This window comes from Muntiacus reevesi, chromosome 20 (genome assembly GCF_963930625.1).
Source record: "Muntiacus reevesi chromosome 20, mMunRee1.1, whole genome shotgun sequence".
Lineage (NCBI taxonomy): Eukaryota > Metazoa > Chordata > Mammalia > Artiodactyla > Cervidae > Muntiacus > Muntiacus reevesi.
In genome coordinates this window covers 8,536,637-8,557,852 of record NC_089268.1, presented here as the reverse complement: position 1 = coordinate 8,557,852, position 21,216 = coordinate 8,536,637, and the positions used below count along the sequence as shown (strand labels likewise).

Here is a 21,216-nt window from a genome sequence, read left to right as displayed (position 1 = left end):
TTTGGGGGTAAATAGTTGCTATTTCAGTTTCCTTTTCATGATGAATAAGGTACTTTGAAATGATCTATTTTATTAACTTGAGATTTTTCCTTCTTGCCTGCTGTGTAGTACTTCATCGCACACAGAGAAGACACTTAAGAAATACATTTTCCTTGTATTTTCTCCTGTGTTGCCTCTTAACATCCCACTTTTGAAATGCTAGCCATTTCTGACCTAGGAAACATTCTATTATATAATGTGATGTAGTCAGACAAGTGACAGTGGAAGGTTAAATTACAGTAGCTCCTGTCTTACCTCTAATGAGGTCAGTCATGGGGAGAAAAGCTTTGCTTTTGATCTTCTATTTCTTTACTCTTGACCCCTAACACCTTTGTTTCTGACCTTTTCTTTTCTGTAGGGTAGGCATGCACTATTAATTAATTCATCCAACAAACAAACATTTAGTGTCTACTCAAGGTTAAGTACCAGGGATGCAGTTGTGATTAAAAAAGCCATCATTAGTTACTGTCTTCATAGAAGACTACTCAGCAGTGTTGGTCCCAGGACATGTCCCATTCTGGGGGAATATATTGGCTACTGTAGCCATCAGCTGGTTTTTGCCTCTGTGGAAATTATGGTGTCAAACCTAAAATTAAAAGGAAAGATCATCCCAATGTGCTTTGATTCGCTGGCATCTTTTCAGCCAATTACTCTGCATATGCACTTTCATTCAGGACAAACCTTCAGTCCAAGTTATGATTGATTCTGTAGGAGAAGGAGCCTTGAATGTTGGGTCTATTAACGTGCTCTTGGAGTGTTCTGGAACTCGTGGTGAATCCAGTCTTCAACAATTGTGGACAAGTCAGAGGGTTTGTAAAAGATATTTAGGATGACAGTGACAAGATGAAGATGATTAAAATATGCCTTCCTGTTTTGGAGTGAACACATTAAGGGGAAAACAGAGGGTACTGCAAGAAAACACAGGAATATTCTGAGACTGTATCCATTAGAGATTTTTGTTAAACCTTATACATTTCATCTGTCCTAGAAATAAAGAGAGAAATTAACATTTATGGTGTGGTTGCTTTGTGCGAGGCCAAACATTGGGTCTTATATGTCATGAGACATATGAAATATGTCTTTAATTTTCATATTCATACCCTCTGAGATTTGGATGCCTTTATTATGCCCATTGTATAGATGGAGAAACACAAGTTCTTGGAATTAAAGTAACTAACATGCTTTCATTGGCTAATAATTAGTAGATTTATGATTGGAATCTGATTCCATGTTTCATTGTTTCCATTAGTGGAATTAATACATTGATGGTATAGACCATAAGCCAGGGCCCCCACATTACTTTAGATATTATTAAAAATAAATATTGTTTATTAGAAGAATTAATATATTGAAGGTGTAAAACATTGGAGATCACACATTAGATATTTTTTGAAGATAGATATTGTTTATAAATATAAGGAAATACTTGTCATAAGCAGATTTAGTCATTCAACAATATTTTTCTGAATCTGTGCTGCACTATCCATATTGAAATCTAGATAGCTTTAGCATTTGTACCAATACAATTTGACTTTTTGCTGTTATCTCATTTCCAATTTAAAGTTATGTGTGTTGCAAAATAATGATGCATTCCTTTTATATAGAACTACATAGAAACAGTAAGAGAATAACAGTGATGAAAGGTAGAAAAGTCAGTGTGTAGCCAGCCACATTTTGGGAATGAATAATGGAGGCTTGGAGAAAATGTTCATCTGAGCCCAATTCTCTTGAATGTTGTTAAAAACAAAATCTTTGCTGGCTACTGATTCCTGAACCTGTCTTATCACTTTTCTGTAAATGAGTATTTCTAAGCTAAGGCTAGCAGAGGCAGTTAGCAAATAAGAGTCCATGTGAACCTGGATTCTAGCCAGGCAGACCAGGATTAAAATCTGATTGCATCTTATGCTGGTTAAGCAAGTAATTCAATCTCCCTGAGTCTCATTTTTCTTACTCATCTAATGGACATCATAATTCTCTTGCTGGCTTGTTGTGAGAAATTCAAGAGATGATCTATATTAAGCATCAAGAATAGCATCACATAAAACTCGTTAAGTGGTGTATTTATACATAGTGTATGTAGGATACAATCTGTTCTGTGAGGAGTGGGTGGAGCGTGTGGGGTGGCCAGCGTGACAGGCCACGGCAGCCAAGACTGGGAGGAATGATCTAGACCAGAGAAGCTTCTCCATCTCCTCCAAGAACCCCGGCCCCTCACACACCCCTTGGAGCTGATTCCTTCCATACATTCTTAAAACATTCACAGCTCTGGCACTGGGTGTTGCTGTTTTTATATCTGATCTATCTTCAAAGAAGCAAAATTATACAGTGATTAAATCACTCTTATTTCTCCATGGCCCTCTGCCACTGTGTTGCCGGAAGGGGGCGCCCTTCCAGGGTATGAGAGTGTGTTCTTGTCTAAACACGGAAATGAACTGTCCCAGGAGACACAAGCGCTGACAAAGCAAGAGATACTATTGGGAAGGAGCGCCCGGGGAAAGAGCAGCAGGGTCAGAGAACCCAGGAGAGCGGCGTTAGCTAGTTTCCAGGTTACGGGGTTAGTTTCCAGGTTGTCTCTGGCCAGTCATGTCGCCGGGCCCGTATTTGGTCTGACTCAGGGTCCTTCCTGGTGGTGTGTCTCTCAGCCAAGATGGAAATCAGTGCAAAGGGCTCTGGGAGGCTGGTAGGACATATTATGGGCTAGTGTCTCCTCCCTCCTTTTCGCCCCTCCCCAATTACCCTGGTTACTGTTCCGTAGCCGCAGCGCGTTCTTTATCAGGATACCTGCTGATGGGAAGTAACTCAGGGAAAGGGTTTTCACTGTGCTTGGCCAAGGCAGGTGGTTTCGGTCAATGGTTCCCTAACAGCTGTGTATCCCTTGAACACAGACATCTCTCCTGCCCTCTCTGAAACCTCCATACAGCTCTCATGAATGCACATGGTCATTCATTTATTTAGTGGACATTTATCGAGCCTCCACTATGTGATAGTTCCTATATTAGATGCTGGGGATACAGCAGAGAAGAAAATAGAAATTTCCCAGTGTTCTAGTGCTTTCATTCCAATTAGGGAACCAGGTATTAAAGAATTCACTATACATATAACCATATCATTTTGTTAAAGTCTTTATTGAATTTGTTGCAATATTGTTTCTGTCTTACGTTTTGGTTCTTTGGCTGTGAGGTATGTGGGATTTTAGCACCCCACCAGGGATCAAAGCTGCACCCCCTGAACTGGAAGGCAAAGTCTTAACCACTGGACTTCCAGGGAAGTCTGGCTATATATTAGTATTAGTAGTAGCACCTGCTGTGAAGAAATGCAATAGAAGCTCCTGCTATGAAGATCTTGATCTGTTTGATCACTTACATGTTTCCTAGCAAACTTTTCTGGATATGTCTATTTTTTTCTCAGATTTGTTTCCCGTGTCAGGAAGAGAGGCTATTTGTTCTATACGGTTTGTTTTAAAAGCAATACCTTAAGAGTCTTTTGGCTGGAAGGTACTGCAGTAATATCTGTGTAGTAAGAAGTGGGAAGGACGCCCTACTTCAGCCATCAGTAATGCCAGATTTTAAAGAGAATTTTGGATTGTATTTGCTGGTTGCAAACTTCAACAAACTTTACTTTCTTTTGGGAATCGATTATTCAGAAGAACAGTTTGTGTTCTTCAGTAGGAGATACATCATTAAAACTCTATGTTTGTGAAATGCTTCGTGGTCTTAGGCAGACCCTAGGTGACCTTCTTATCTCTAGAAAAAAGTAGTTGTGATTGGAGGCTAGACTCTCCCCTCCTCCCAGCCTTGATCCTGTGTCAGTAATTCACTTGGTCTTCATCATCCACAACAGAGGCCTATTTTTTGATGAGGTGCCATCACTTTCTATTCCACTGAGGATGGTTTCTATGGAAATTGTTCTAAATACATGTGCTCTGGGAGGCTGTATGTAGCTACTAGCCAGATGACTGAAGCATGCTATTATAATGCATGGCTATTAAGCTTTTTTTAAGTAAAAATTATGTCTTCTATCAATAGAAGAAAAACTCTATAACACCAACAGTTTTTAATAAAACAAGGGAAAGGGAATGATTAAAGGAAAGTTCCCAATAAGACACAGAGAAAAATAGCAAAATAGTGGATTAATTTTATTGGTTCTCATGTTGTAAAATGACTCAAGGAAAAATTCAAATAGGGCAAAGGATAGGGGATAACATATTTCCTCTCCCAAATATGATCATACCAATATGTCTAAATATTGCTTTCTGCTTGGGAGAGGGAGTGAGAAATAGGAAAGATCAGAGAGGAAAGGACAGAATGAGACTTTGGAAAAGAGCTTCCTGATTGTTTGAATTCATGTGGAATAAACTTATGAACCATTGACAAAGGACAGAACGTGGAGATAAGTGTGGTCTCTAGGATTTGTTAAGGCTCCCCTATTCAGTAGGAATTAGGAATTAAGATTTTTATATATATGTGGTATATACATATATGATGATATATATATATATATATTATATACATACATGTGTTTATAGGAAAATAATGGATTAATGTCATTGTTTCTCATGTTGCAAAATGACTCAAGGAAATCACATACATATACAGGGTTGGCCAAAATGTTCATTCCATAAGATGCTATGGAAAAATCCAAATGAACCTTGGTCAACCCAATATATACATTTTTATATACATAAATCTTTGTTCCTATTCCCTACTGAATAGCATCAAAACCCCTTAATTCAAGATGTCTGATGATCTACAGAGAAGAAGAGAGATGAATCTGAATGTAGAAAGTAGACTAGTGGTTACTTAGGGGTGGGGGGGTGTGAGGAGTGGGGAATTATTGCTCAATCAGAACAGAACATCATTTTGACAAAATGAAAAAAGTTCTGTGGATGATTAGTAGTGATGGTTGCACAGTAATGTAAGTGTCCTTAATGTGCTCACTAAACTGTACACTTTGTAAAGGTTAAAATGGTATATTAACCATTTTAACTAATGATCCACGTTGAACCTATGTTTGTAGCCTTATTTGCCTTTATTCTGATGTAAGCTATTTACCAGGCTTCCCTGGTGACTCAAAGGGAATAAAATCTGCTGCAGTGCAGGAGACCTGGGTTCCACTGAGTAACAATAGTATTCACGGGAGTAGCACACATTATTTGCCTGGCACAGAGCTTTACATGTTGAATTTAATCAGCACTGTCCTGTGAGCCCTGTGAAATATGCCCTATTCTGGTCCATGTTTCACTGGTGGAGGACTGAGCTTTTGAGAGGTCCTGTAACCACCCCACCCAGGGCCCTCTAGCCAGTGGGTTATCTGACTCCTTGGCCCCGTGCATTGCAGCCCACTCTGCAGCTTTCCCTCAAAGCTCAGTTGGTAAAGAATCCACCTGCAATGCAGGAGACCCTGGTTTGATTCCTGGGTCTGACTCCTGGGTCAGGAAGATCCCCTGGAGAAGGGATAGACTACCCACTCCAGTATTCTTGCCTGGAGAATTTCAGGGACTGTGTAGTCTGTGGGGTCACAGAGAGTCGGACACGACTGAGTGACTTTCACTGCTGCTCACTGCTGGTCTGATAAGGGCCTTTGCTCAAGCTTTTCTCTCCGCCTGAAATAAGGGCTATTCTGCCTCATCTTCAGAGGTCTCACTCCCCTACTCTGCCAAGTCAAAGTGTTAGTCACTCAGTCACATCTGACTCTCTGCGACCCCATGAACTGTAGCCCTCCAGGCTCCTCTGTCCATGGAATTCTCCAGGCAAGAATACTGGAGTGGGTAGCAATGCCCTCCTCCAGGAGATCTTCCTGACCCAGGGATCAAACCTGGCTCTCTCTCAGTTTACACATCTGAGCCACCAGGAAAGTTCCAGTTCTTCTAAGTCCAGCCTGAACGCTTCTTTGTCCTTGAACTTCTTACCCCAGATGACTGTGATCTCACCACCCTCCAGAGGTTCCCCTAAGTCTTTGCTACTCATAGTGTCACAGACTAGGAGGTAGGCCCCACTGGGAGCTTATTGGAAATGTCAGATCTGGGGCCACACCTCAGACCTCTGCAGTCAGAAACTGCATTAAAAATATTTTATGAAATATAGCTGATTTACAATGTTGTGTTAATTTTTGCTCTACAACAAAGTGGTTCAGTTATACGTATATCTACATTCTTTTTCAGATTCTTTTCCATTGTGGTTTATCACAGGATATTTAAGAAACTGCATTTTAACATGATCTTCAGGTGATTTATGTATCAACTTTGAGAACTGAAGTATGGGGTTTTTTTCTTTTCTTTTTCACTTTGCATCTTTCTATTCGTACAACTGTTTTATATTCTCAATTGGACTGTAGGCTCTTTGAGAGCAAGAGGGCAGTATAGTCTCTTGAGTATGCATAAATATACCTTGCATAGAAAAAGGCACATAATTTATTTTCTGATGTCATACAGTATTCACATTAAAATTTTAGATCATTAAAGAAACTGTATGGTACTAAACATAACTGTCTGTATGTGCAATTTGGACAATTGTTGGACAAAAGATACAAAGAAACCAAAAAACCCAACTACCATTTCTGAAGAGCTGAGAGCAAAAAACCTGGGTTTCAGGAGCAAAAGCAGAGTACTGCACATACCTCCTGCATGCAGCACCATCAGTTCAGTTCAGTTAAGTTCAGTTGTTTAGTCAGGTCTGACTCTTTGCCACCCCATGGACTGCAGCATGCCAGGCCTCTCTGTCCATCACCAACTCCCAGAGTTTACTTAAACTCATGTCCATCTCATTGGTGATGCCATCCAACCATCTCTTCCTCTGTTGGCCCCTTCTCTTCCCACCTTCAGTCTTTCCTGGTATCAGGGTCTTTTCCAATGAGTCAACTCTTCACATCAGGTGGCCAAAGTATTGGAGTTGCAGCTTCAGCATCAGTCTTTCCAATGAATATTCAGAACTGATTTACTTAGGATGGACTGGTTGGATCTCCTTGCAGTGCAAGGGCTCTCAAGAGTCTTCTCCAGCACCACAGTTCAAAAGCATCAACTCTTTGGCACTCAGCTTTCTTTATAGTCCAACTCTTACATCCATACATGACTACTGGAGAAACCATAGCCTTGACTAGATGGACCTTTGTTGGACCTTTTGAGGGAGGTCGCCATCATCTTCATTGCCTCCACCATAGTTTGGCCTTCGGTCAAACAACAGGGAGGGAACACAGCCCCGCCCATCAACAGAAGAATGGATTAAAGATCTACTGAGCATGGCTCTGCCCATCAGAACAAGACCCAATTATAGGTCTCTTATCCTTATTCATCAGAGGACAGACAGATTGAAAACCACAATCACAGAAAACTAATCAATCTGATCTCATGGACCACAGCCTTGTCTAACTCAATGAAACTATGAGCCATGCCATGTAGGGCCACCCAAGACGGACGGGTCATGGTGGAGAGTTCTGACAAAATGTGGTCCACTGGAGAAGGGAATGGCAAACCACGTCAGTATTCTTGCCTTGAGAACCCCGTGAACGGTAGGAAAAGGCAACACCACCAGAGGGGTGGGCAAACCACCTAAGCCAGCCCTCTGGCCCAATTCCTGGACACACCCGTACCCTCTCCCAGTGTGAGGAAGCTCGCTTCTCAGGAAGAGAGCAAACGTAGGAACTTGTCATTTGCTCTCCTCCCCACCGCTGCAGCAGGGGCCCCGATAAAGCCTTGCCTGAAGAAAAAAGTACTAGGTTATTTGGAGTAGTTTTCCACAGTGTGCTAACAGCATCACTTTCGACAATTGTTTTACTTGTAGTGTTTCCACAAATTCGGGCTTCTGATAGCAGGGAAAATGTTAAGTGGTATAATCTAGGTCCCTAAAATAACTCCTTCATTCCTTCCCAGAGCTTTTGGTCTATAACCAGCTCTTGCAACAGAACAACTTTCATCGCCAAAGCACAAATACAGATATTACAGATTTGGAGAAAAATCAATACTCAGAAAATAGAAGTACAAAAACGGAAAACGCCAATCAATTCCACGTGTAAAGTTTTGAAGTTTTCGGCAGTCGGGACACTCACTGTCTTCCAGGAATCTTGGAATGTTGTTTTGACAAATTTTTGATTCCAAGCTCTATTTGAGAGCAAATTTGGTTAATAGCAAGACTTCTGTCACTCCCGATGCTGGTGTAGCATTACTCACTACGTACATGCCAAGGACCAGGAATTAAAGCTACTGATTTTATGAAGGAATCGCTGTGTGTTTTCTCGTTCTGTATTTAGACCCCGTGTTTGCGTGTATTTGTGCCTCTAAATGTTCTCAGCGAGTGTGACCAACTGATTGCTGAGATTGTCAGCTGTGAGGGCCCTTCAATCAGCTTCTTGTAGCTGTACAATCTGGCTCCTCTGTTCTTTTTGCAGAATGTTTAATTGGACTATGTGCATGAAAAGAAAAGGGAAATGCGTATAGGTGGCAATTTTTTTTTTTTTTTTTTACTTCTGCTGGCTCCATTTCAGCAGTCAGTCTGACCTCTCCTGAAGTTCCAAATCTAAACACTGTCTGAACATGAATCTACCCTTTGGAGCTGACAAAACTCCCTCTGCTCAGGGAGGAGTCCACGTTACCTCTTTTTAGAATTCTTTTCTCCCCGCGAGTGTGTGTGTGTTGTTTCAGGGAGCGGCTCCCTTCCCACCTCACTCGTTGGTTTGCTCACTCCCTTATGGGATGAATCAATGCTTCCAGAAACCCAGGGGCTTCCGAGGGACCGCGGGAACAATTACTTCCAAATGAACTCGTGCGTCTTAGCAGGGAGCGTGCAGACCACACCCCAGGTAAAAGGGAGGCTTTCCTTCCTGCTCTCGAGAACTTTGAAAGGCTGTGCGCTCTGGTATTTGCTGCAGGAGGGTTTGTGAGAGAGATGCCCGGGTGTAGATAAATTTGACTATGTCAAAATGAAATGTTTTAGGCAGTTAGTGGAAAGGATGAGCAGATAGACCAAAGCTGCTTGCTGGCAACCGAAGAAGATGCTGAGGATGGTCCTTGGTGCAGTGTGAGCGCTGACACCCTGTCTTTTCTCTTCTCAACAAGAGGCTAGTGGCCATCTGTGAGTGTGGGTGTCAAGATCAGAAGAAGAGAACGTTTAGGGAAAGAGAAGGAAGGAATGCATTGCTACTGGAAACTGAGCAAAGAAATAGTCAGCCTGCATGGCATGAAGGAAACAGTTTCTTAAATTATTAGTCGGCTGACCGGTGAGAAGGTGACCGTCTCAGAGTTTCAAGTGCTTGAAACCATATTTAGGGAAAGCTTTTCATCCTTTCAGCTCTAATTTCTATTATTAAACTAGTTTCCCAAGGATAAGAACTGAGATGTGTTTTTAAACAATGCTGACAAAGGAAAGTGTTAATTGGCATTTAACCAGTGCAATGATATTAACATGCATCTGTTTCTGCTTTGTGTGGAAAATGATTTTTCATCACCATAGCGATTCATTTCTGGGCTCTTTGGAACTTGGCCATGGTATGCAGTAAACAGCAAAATTTTTCTTTTTCTTTCCTGAATAAGGGATTCAGCAGTCAACCAGCCTGTTGTATAGAGTAGCTAGTGTAATTTCAAATCCTTTCCAACTAAATTCTGTGCAAAAACTCTGTGCATCCTTGGTAGGAATAAGAAGATGGTACGGAAATGTGATGAAAAAAGCCACATGCCAACACTGTACTCCCAGCTTAAAAGCAAATACCAAACCATTGCCCCTTTTTGAGGTTGATTTGAGGTTAAATGTGTGGACAGGAATTTATCTGTGTTCTTCTGACAGTAACCTAGGAAGTTGAATAAGCCTTTAGTATTATTGGATTTTCCATTTTTAATGTTATTCTTGATATTATGTATTGGTTCAACTAAAAATTCTCAAAAAATGTTCTCTTTACCTGGTGAAGAAATTTTATGTAGGCTAGGGCTATTTGTAGGAAAATATAGCAATAAAGTAGATGGAAACAATTTTACTTATTATCAGTTGCTTTCATTGTCAACATATGGTTACTTTTAGAAATCCCTCTGAGGACATCATTCTAAAAGCACACCTTATTCATCAAAGCATTCATGTTTATTGTACTACATTTCCATTTTATTCACTTAAATTGTAGCTATTAACCTTTAAAAAGTCAATAGTTTATGATGCATCAGTAGTGACGTTCTATTTGTATTTTGGGAACTTATGTAGCAAGGCTTTGGGTGAAGTAAATTTTTGTCATTGTATGTGCTTTAGAAAGTAAAACCACTTATTGTTAATAAAAGTGATACATATTTTGTAAGCACAGGGAAGTGAATTGAAGTCTTTCATACATTAGTGTTTAAATTTCATCTAGATAGAACCTAAAGTAGACCTGTAATCATTCTGTGGGGAGATGAGAACAGGCCTACAGAGCCTGAGGACAAAGTCAGTTTCACCTCTTATTTGACTCTTAAAGGACTGTCTTTATTTCTTACCCGAATGAAATTCTGTGATAAATTATCTGAGCTACCCTCAGTGATTTCCTTGCTAAAGCCTCTCTCCATCTATCATGATATTGGTGAGATTAGTCATGTAAAGAAACCTTCCTAGAAAAAAAATCCCTCTGGAAAGTGTCTTGTATTGTGTATCACTGATAAAGGCTACTGGACTCCCTGAATCTCATGAGGGATCTCATGTCTCTTCCTACAAAGGAAAGCATTGCTTTATTATTTTTTAGGTGATAACCTACAAACCGGGAACTGTGACCTGACTGCCATGGGGGAATAATGACAATTATTTTTAAAGGCAGAAAATAATAATGAAAAATGATAGTTGGCTCAGAAGGATTTGCCGTGTAATTTTTACGCCCTAAGGAATATGCTTTGTTTCTAGAAGGCAGAGCTGTCTTAGTTTTCTGGTTTGCTGTTCAGTCGCTAAATTGTGTCCGACTCTTTGTGACCCCATGGACTGCAGCGTGCCAGGCTGCCCTGTTCTTCACTATCTCCCAAAGTTTGCTCAAACTCATGTTCATTGAGTCAGTGATGCCTTCCAAACATCTCATTCTCTGTCACCCCCTTCTTTTGCCCTCAGTCTTTCCCAGCATCAGGGTCTTTTCCAGTGAATTGGCTCTTTATATCAGGTGCTTCAGCTTCAGCATCAGTCCTTCCAGTGAATATTCAGGGTTAGTTTCCTTTAGGATTGACTGGTTTGATCTTGCAGTCCAAGGGACTCTCAAGAGTCTTCTCCAGCACCACAGTTTGAAAGCATTGATTCTTTGGCGCTCAGCTTTCTTTGTGGTCCAACTTTCACATGCACTGGAAAAACCATAGATTTGACTATATGGACCTTTGTGGGTAATGTGATGTCTCTGCTTTTTAATACACTGTCTAGGTTTGTCATAGCTTTTCTTCCAAGGAGCAAGCGTCCTTTAATGTCATGGCTGCAGTCATTGTCTGCAGTGATTTTGGAGCCCAGGAAAATGGTTACCAGAAAGTTATATCCTGCAGTAAGTGGTCCAGAGTTAGTTCGTTAGACCATCTATAACTTGGTGAAATCTCCTGCAAGGATATCTAGTTCTCTTTATTTGATTTTGTGTTCACACACAAAAAATCTGATTAACAGTCTGCTGTCCCGAGTGTCAGCTGTTCTTGGTGGCACTTGACCCTTGCCTCATGCACTGTTACCATACTGCCTGCTCCAGCCCAGCCTTGCAGTCCCAGTGTGGCTTTTGTTGTCACGGCTACAGTCTTGTCGGCATTCTTGTCTCCCAGTTCCTTGACCTTCACAGGCTCAGTGCCCTTCCTGTTTTTTCATCTCAAATACTCAGGCTCAACTCCATTGATTTGTTATTTTCTGATGATAAACTACAACCTGGGAATTGTGCTGACTGCTATGGAGGAATAATGACAATTATTTTGAAAGGCAGAAAATAATATTGAAAAATAATAGTTGGCTCAGAAGGGTTGGTCTGTGTATTTTTTATTCCTTAAGGAATATGCATTGTTTCTAGAAACCCTAATCCTAACTGACCTGGTTATAAGCCCAGAACTATTATGCTAGACTCAATACTACTGAATCTCAAATTCTCTCTTGCATCCTATCTTGTGACACCGCACCATTCTCCCAAACACCTACCATGCTTTCAAATCTGATTTCTCAGCCGTAGAACCTGCTAGTCTCTTAGTGTGAGGTCCCCCTTCTTCCCTGTCTATTCCCTGGCTGACCTTTTGCTTTGCTTTCATCGGTACCCTCAATTTCCTGACACACACAACATTCTTCTGCCAGAACCACCTCTGAACATCAGTTCTATAAATGCTGCAATTCACTTTCTCTCTTCCTGTGATAGGCAGTTGAGCATCCCTGGAGAGATTATCCAACAGCCAAGCAAATTGCTTTCACGACAAATTCTTGGATTTACATTTGGGCTGGACTCTCACAATAGCCTGTCGATCCTTTTATTATTTATGGTCTGGTCTCTTTCTTATTGCTGTCAATGATGTTCCAGGCTTATTTTTCTCTTAAAATCCAGTGTCACCTTTATGAGTTCTTCTTCAGCTACTGCACCACTTAATGGCAGAGCCTGGATGCTTCGACCTTGGACCTCTTTTTTCCTGTTTGTGCCTGAATCCCTGGTGATCTCATTTGGTCTCATGGTTTTCAAAGCCATGTATAGGTTAACAACCCTAATCATTTTATCTCCAGCACAGACTCTCCTCTGAACTTTTCTCCTATCCCCACATTTCCTCTTGGATGTATTTTTTTGTCACATCAAATTTGATCTTTATTCTCAAACCAGTTCCACCTCTTATTTTCCTTGCTTCTATGAAGAATATCAAATATCTTTCAGTTATTCAGGTCAAAAACTTTGTATGTCTTGACTCTTGTCTGCCTCTTGCATCTCACATCTAAATTTTCAGCAAATTCTAAGTTTTTCCTTTAAATTATAGCCAACCCAAGTTTTCCCTATCACTTTTTCTCCTGTGGATTATTATACTAGTCTTCATAGCACTTAGCTCAACTGAAAATTTCTACCTTTTTCTTATTTATTTTGCTTCCTGTCTCCCTCCCACTAGAATGGGAAGAGGTTTTGTTCATATTGCCAAGCCCTAAAATAAAGCCTAGCACCTGGTGGGCATTTAATAAATCTTGTTAAGTAAATGAAAGCATTATAGAAGGCAATGTAATCAATTAGGTTTGGTTTTAGTAGGAGTGGAGTAGAAAGACTGATGGTCACATAAAAGGACAAAGATATAGGTGGGTGACTAGAAGCTGTGATGAGGGGTTTGGAGGTTCTCTTCTGTTTGCTTCAATTATCTCAGCGAAATGGGAAACAGAGTTTTTAGCTCAGAGTGAGAATGGGGAAGAGGATGCAGGTGTTTGCAGAAAGCAGAGAAGACGCGAGCTTTCTATGTGTGTGGGAGAGTAAATGGGCTCTGAATCTATCCATGTATAGTATGATTCTGCATATACGTGCTAATATATGGTATCTGTTTTTCTCTTACAGATAGAGAAAAGCAGGGCAGGAACAGAGACGCAGGTGTAGAGAACGGACAAATGCATATGGGGGGGTGGAGAGTTGGGTGAGATGAATTGGGAGATTAGGATCGTCATATATACACTGTGTACATGTGTGCTCAGTCGTGTCCGACTCTTTGTGACCCCATGGATTGTAGCCCGCCAGGCTCCTCTGTCCAAGGGATTTTCCAGGCAAGAATGCTGGAGTGGGTTGCCATTTCCTCCTCCAGCGGATCTTCCTGACCCAGGGATCAAACCCATGTCTCCTGCATCTCCTGCACTGGCAGGTGGATTTTTTACCACCGAGACACCTGGGAAGCCCGCATATATACACTACGCTGGGTAACATAGATAGCTAGTGGGAACGTGCTATAGAGCATAGGAAGCTCAGCTGGGTGCTCTGTGATGACCTAGAGGAGTGGGATCAGGGGTGGAGTGTGAAGGCAGTCAGAGAGGGAGGGGATATATGTATGCATGTAGCTGATTCACTTCGTTGTGCAGTAGAAACGGACAGAACATTGTAAAGCGATCATAGTCTAATAAACATTATAGTATGTTTATAGTGTAGTGTGGAAGGAACTACTTGAGGCTCAGAGCCATGAATCTTGAGTGAAACCAGCAAGCATGGTCCTGTAACTTTTTCCCCAGCTGCATTTACCTCTGTGGTGCCAGAATAGAGTTGGTAGGGGTTAGATTCAATGAGCACCATGATTTACCCAAAGGGGATGATGACATGAGAGAAGGCAAGACATTGGAGGGGTGTCCACAGGAGTAGTTGTATCAGACACTGAAACTGGCTAAAAAAGGGATTCTGGGAAAACTTACTGCTGGGAGGATCAGTAGACTTCTGTTTTGATGGGTTCCCAGAAATGCTGGAGTTAGAGAACCAGAGGAATGATGCAGAAAGAAAAGAAGTGTTGGTCAGAGAAGGAAAACACTCCAAAATTATGGAAGGGTTGTGGCTATTGGTTGTTGCCAGGGATGTGAAGGGCCAAGAAGAGTAGAGGTGGGTGACATATGTTACTAGAAAAATTACCCATGAGATATAGTGTTAGAAGGAGTGGAATAACACTAGAACTAAATCTTCAAAGAAAGAAGGGGTTGACTTGGTTGTGGGCAGATGACTGCAACAAGGAGAGGTAGGTAGTGAAGGGCATTAACTGGTGCGTGGCAGGAGCTTGGAACTTGGAGGTTTGTAGGGGTGAGGGAAGAAGAGAATGGTCTGGAAGCTGTAAGAGAACGAGGAGGACACTTACCCTACTACTAGACCTAGTGTGAGAGCAGTCACTGAGAACTTCCCGGGAAGCAGAGTCTTCAGAGGGGACTGTGGTTTACTTAGAGCTGCAACAGGCGAAGAGGAGGTTCAGGATGTGCAGGGCTGTGTGACAACTGCCTGAATTCCAGACAGTGGAGGATGAGAATTTGCCAAGAGCTGGATAAGTGTGGGTTTCTGAAACTCTGCCTCTGTACACTGGTGCCAAACAGAAATGTAGAGACAGGGCTTTGGATGAAGGAGAAAGAATAGCTTTTATGCTTCGTCAGGCAAAGGGGGCCACAGGGGGCCAGTGCCTGCACAGTTGTGTGTCCCTCCCTGGAGAGGGTCACGAGGAGTCAGTTTTCAAGGAGCAGGGCGTGGCCAGCTCCTGGACATTCTTTGATCGGTTGGTGGTGAGGTAATTTTGGAGTCCACATCATTAACCTTCTGGTTCCAACCGGTCTGCGGTCTATGTGCTTGTAGGCAGCATACAATTAACTTCTACCACCTGGTGAGGGTTTCAGTATCTGCAAAACAGCTCAAAGACCATGGCTCAGAATATTATCTATTGTCCTTGAGGAAGAACTAAATGTCTTTGACTTTGTTTATTGGCTAAGCTATTATTATTTTGTCTTGCTTGACTGTTTTCCTTTTGTCTGCATTTTCTAGTTTCTCTGATTAAATTTATTCCTTGACTAGTTTTTCTACAGACAAAAGGTAGCTGGAGGGCATGAGTGGGGGTCTATTCTGGGAAGGCATCAGAGGGTTGTGCTCAGTTATAAGAAAGGAGCAAAACTAGGGGTGTACCTGGCGCACAGGGATACAGGGATGGCTGGGTCTCTTGAGGGGCTGACGTGATCGGGCTTAAAGGGCATGTTGAGATGAGGCATACAGTGGTGGCTAGAAGGGAGAGGAGCGTGGAAGGGCCTGCTGGGACCATTGCATTTCTTATGACGAGCAGGGAGGCGGCAACATGGCTGTGTCCACCTTGACTAGATGGGGCTGACTGCATCACAAATGTGGTTTAGATGCAAAATGAGTCCTGTCATTTTCCAGCTTCTCCCAGTGCCCCACAGTGGGATCTTTTCTGTATCTTCATTCATTTTCTCTGTTCACAGAGGAGGCTATATTCTTTCTGCTGTTTACTTTTATTTATTTATATTTTGGCCTCACTGTGCAGCATGTGGGATCTTAATTGATCTTCCAGGAATTGAACCTGTGTCCCCTGCAATGGAAGGGCGGAGTCTTAACCTTTGGGCCGTCAGGGAAGTCTCTGTTGCTTTGGTTTTTTCCCCAAGTCTAGAGACGTCTTCATGTCTGTCCCATTATAGACCAACAGAGGCATCCCTTTGACCAGACTTTCCTCTCTAACTTCTCTCCATCTCTCTTCCTACATCCCACTTCTTCAAAGAGAAATCTCCAGTACCATCTTCTCTTGCCATCTTTCCATTCACTCCTCCATCTGTCACTCTTGGATTTCTGTCTTGATCACCAGGCTTGGGTCTTTTAAGACCAGCATCACCCATCTGACATTGTGACGTGATGATGTCATTCCCAATCACTTGGTTCTCATTGTAACTAGGGCAAAACCCAGACTTGATCCAAACACAATGTTGTTTTCCATGCCTTCACTTATCTGGTTTCCTCAGCATGGGAGAGCCTTCTCTTCCTCTCCACCAGGACTTTAGTTCTAGGTGCTGCCTTTTATGGAGCTTCCCAAACTGGGTAGGCACCCAACCATCATTGCTTTTCCCTTCCTATTCTGTGCATACCATTCTCCTACTTGTGAGAGACCTATTGACTGTTCCCTGTTTGCTGTTGTATCTCTAGTTCCTGAGTGCCTGCCACATGGCAAATACTTAACAAAATAATTTTTGAATGAATAAAGAATGATTGAAAGAGAAGGTATATTTTTGAGAAGAGGCATTGGTATATTGATAGCCTGGAAAGTACATTTTCAATTTTCCATTCACATTTTAGCCTTCTCATTAATGATGTATGTCCAAAGTTTCACACACGGTTGGTGATTATGAGTCAACTTGAACCTGCTAACTCAGGGTTAAACGGATGAAAGTCTGTGACCTCTGTGAGGTCATCAGAAACACAGCATCCGGTCTGTGTTGAAACTGACATTCATCCCTGTTAACTTGTAGCATTCCAGCAGCTCAACTTGTCAACCTACTCTTCTGTTGCCATGTCCTACAGTAAGATCGTCCTGGGGTTGTTTTTCTTTCACTGAAAAATATTTTCATAAAAAAAATTGATCAGATACATGATGAATACTTTAATAGCTGTTCTCTTTGGCAACCATCACATGATCACAGGACGGTAGGCAGTTTATCAAAATAAGCAAGATAAATACCATAATATGTAGAAAGTAAAGTCAAGATAAACCTTTGATAAGACTGAAAGTCTAATTTATTACGTGTCTCATAGGTCTCTTCTGGTGATTCTGAAGCTAAACCTCTGATCTTCACATTTGTCCCCACTGTCAGAAGACTGCCAACCCACTCCCAGTTGGGTGACACCTCTAAATACATTGTTAAAATTCCTGAGGAACCAAGTGATAAGACTCCAGAAACTGTAAATAGGGTAGGATTATTTTTATTGTTTTTATGTCAAGTAATTAACATTAAAGTATTAACATTAAAGTATCCATAATAATGACATGAAAAGCTGTATGAATGTTTATTTTCTCTACTTAAAGTGAGATAACTGGGAAATCTAAAAGTGGCTAAAAATATGATTATGTAGTAGGTACTTCAGTGTTATCAAATCTCAGGTTTTCTACAACAAGTTATTCTTAACCCTTTTGATTTGACATGCTGTTCTTTGATGTTCACATGATACAATATGTCTCCTGGCACCTCCCCTCCCAGATGTATCTTAAAATAAAAAAACAAAAGTTTTTGCAAAGTTTGACTTTATCTTTAAAGACTATTAGATAAAGAGTGAGGTACTATTTTATGTGTAATAGATTAACAATGTTAAAAATATAATATTCGATGTTTAGGGCACTTGTAGACCTATTGGCGTGCTCATACTTTGCTACTAGTTTTGTGAATTTGTACAATTTTGGTTGGAAAACCCTTATCCACATCATATAACTTTTCATAACCTTTCAATTATCTAACTGGAAATGTATACCAGAGAAATAGTACAGAAGAAAGAAAATATTACGTAGGAAAATAATTAGGGAAAAATGAAAAGAGCCTAATATCTAACAATCAGAGGAAATCAAAGCATCTGATAGCATCACCTTGACAAAGTTATAATTATAATGATTATTTAATTTTATGGAATATGTTAATCTTATCATGTTAAATGATACAATAGATTATAAAATTGTATTTATATCCAATTATACTTATCTAAAGTGAGACCAAGGCTGAAAGTGATGTTAAACAAAAAACTAAAAATTGCTTGTGTGAAAATAACGACTTTTTGGGTAAAAACTTTTTCTCTTTAACATGTATTTTAATACTGTCCTCTTATAAAAAAATGCTACTGGGTGAATTTTGTGGTATTTTGGGGCCAACTTTGTAGGAAATAAAATTATCTGATTCTCCTTGTCTATATGAAAACATCTTATCTAGCAAACAGTGATATATCCATGAACCTGGGACTTATTTCAAAAACTATTCTGAGAATGAATTATTTTAGAGAAATTCTGAAAGCTACATAGACACTTCTGGGAATTTTCTCTGTAACAGTACTCAAGCACGTACAATATATTCAAGGGATCCTTTGTGACTAGGTGCTCTGAGCTCCTGAGACTATAGACATATGAATCAATCTTGGTTGCAGATCTCCAAAGCTTCCTAAGCTAATGATATTCATCTGCAGATGGCAATGGTACCTACACAACCACATCTTTAAAAGAGTAAACATTCTTCTTCCTTTTTAAAAAAGAGTTCAGTAGTATAATACAGCAGGGTAAATAATCCTTTCTTTGTATATTTAAAAACTATTTACTTGAACACATGCTGTGTCCTTGGTGCTATGGATTCTGGATGAATAAAGTCAACTCATAAGTTATTTGTTATTGGAAAGACAGACAATGAAAATAGTAAAAAGCATATAATAAAACCTCGGGTGGTAAGAGATGCTGTAAAAAATACATCAGAATAAACAAATAGAGAATGTTGGACTGTGGGAGCAGGGAGTTATTGTAGATCATTAATAACATTTTCAAAAATGAGTTCAGTTTCGCCAGCTCTTTAGTTATTCTGTTCACTTTCCATCACAAGCAATCTGTCTTTGAATCCTTCAATTTTTAATTTAAGCTTCCTTCTAATTTGGGCTTTGTTACTATATGTGATATGTTAGTCGCTCAGTTGTGTCCAACCCTTTGCAACCTCATGGGCTGTAGCCTACCAGGTTCCTCTGTCCATGGAATTCTCCAGGCAAGAATACTGGAGTGGGTTGCCCTTCCCTTCTCCAGAGGCTCTTCCCGACCTAGGGATTGAATCCGGGTGTCCTGCATTGCGGGCAGATTCTTTACCATCTGAGACACAAGGGCTCTTGTTATTACGTAGTATTGTAAATTTATATGTGAAATGACCACACTCAGAAGAATCCAAATCAGAGGCAAACTATGTTGACTATGTTCATCATCAGCTGAAAAGTGTGGTCTGGTGGTATGAATTTGACTCCTAGTTCATCAATGATTTGATTATTGTATCTTCACTCACACATAACATGATACATATTAGCAAACATTAAATTGATGACCATAATTGACATTTAGTTTATTTTAGCTTATTTAGTATCTTTATCTTTCTATTTTGAAATAATGTTATACTTAGAGAAATGTTGCAAAAAAAAAAAAAAATAGTGGCTCAGTGATAAGGAATCCGCCTGCCAAGCAAGCGATGAGGGTTTGATCCTTGGGTCAGGAGGATCCCCTGGAAAAGGAAATGGCAACCCATTCCAGTATCCTTGCCTGGGAAATCCCATGGACAGAGGAGCCTGACAGGCTACAGTCCATGTGGTTGCAAAGAGTTGGACACAAGTTAGCGACCAACAGCAACAACAATGCTTATCAAAACCAAGGGAATTAGTATTAGGTCTTTTAAACATAGTCTTGGTTCACATTGCTGCTACCATTTTAGAAGAAAGATGCTTTGGAGCATGAGAAAACTATCTAATTCCTGGTCTTGTAAACCTCCTATGTGTTCATAGAAAACTGAATGGGAAAATATTTAGGATTATAAAGCAAAAATGAAATAACAGTTCTAACACTTTATACTAAAAATATCTATCTTTTTGATGTCCTATTCATGAGTTCTTCCCATAGGCTTGGATTATTTTTTCTGAATATCCACATTTTGTTCCAATTTTACTTTTCTTCTCAGAGTTTGAGAAGAATGCAAATTATTTTAGAACCTTTCAGTGGGATTTCATTTCCCACCCCCACCTTATGCAGGATATACAAGTTTTGCTTGACTATTAGCTAAGCCCATGACTGACCAGGTCTCATTTGTTTCTCTTTACAGAAAACAGTACCCTCATCCTCTCTTTCTAAAAAGTCATATCAAAATTTATTTGAAAGCGTTTGTTTGTTGACAGTAATTCTGAGTCCTAAATTACTTAGGTTTGGACCACGACATACAAGTGAGTTATTAAAAGTAAGCCATTAACTTCAACCCAAACTCTCCTATGCCAACTTGATTTGGGAATATATTTGTAAAACCTTTTGTCCTTGAAGAGCATAAGCAGGTTAAGTGTTTAAGAGTACAGAAAAGAAGCATTTATCAAAGCAACATCAACTCTTTTATGTTTCTCCATTTATTGCAGTTTGATTCCCAGGAGTACTTGACCTTGAATGTTGGGAGCCAACAAGAGAGAGGACGAGGAACGCTGACCTGCTCTTCAGAGGTCAAGGACAAGGCTTCCCAAGGAAGGGAATTTAAAGAGAAGAAACCTCAAGGAATGCAGCAAAGTGACCTCTTCAAAGCGGAATATGTCTTTATTGTGGACTCTGAGGGGGAGGAGGAAGCCCCAGGCAGAAAAGGTGACCAGGGACCCCCGGTGGGGACAGGCCCCCCAGCTGCTCGGCCCGCATCTCTCGCCATCTCCTCCAGTCTGACCTCCGATGTGGTGCGCCCCAAAACTCGAGGGGTGGACCTCCAGGCCCCGTTGCATCCTGAACGGCCTCAGGCGATGGCTCCTCAGCAAAGACATGGGCAGGTAGGTTTTTCTTCTTGTCAGTAAGAAAAAAATGTTTCATATTCCTTGTCTGCAAAGGCCTTCTGTTTACTGAAGGCATGGAGGCATACAAAACTCTCAAGGAAAAAAAAACATTAAAAACTAAAATCCCAAGATCACAAATCATCACAGTGTAAATGAAGATAATAAATTCATAAGGATTATGTAACTTATATCGTGAATTGGTGGAAGAGAACATGTAAAATGCTTAGCTGGGGTGGATTTGGGTGAATATTAACTCTTCCTTTTGAA

The 21,216-nt window shown here is 40.7% G+C and overlaps 1 protein-coding gene across 12 annotated transcripts in view; it reads left to right on the top strand.

Moving 5' to 3' along the window:
• MLIP (muscular LMNA interacting protein) overlaps window positions 1–21,216 on the top strand; it is a 276,627-nt gene that overhangs the window by 112,154 nt on the left and 143,257 nt on the right. For 11 of the 12 annotated variants that reach the window (XM_065912882.1, XM_065912874.1, XM_065912878.1 and 8 more), the window contains exons 2-3: window positions 17,191–17,346; window positions 20,554–20,946. In XM_065912882.1, coding sequence (XP_065768954.1) covers window positions 17,191–17,346; window positions 20,554–20,946 — 549 coding nt within the window. The remainder of the gene's footprint in view (window positions 1–17,190; window positions 17,347–20,553; window positions 20,947–21,216) is intronic. The other variant, XM_065912877.1, reaches the window with a different exon arrangement.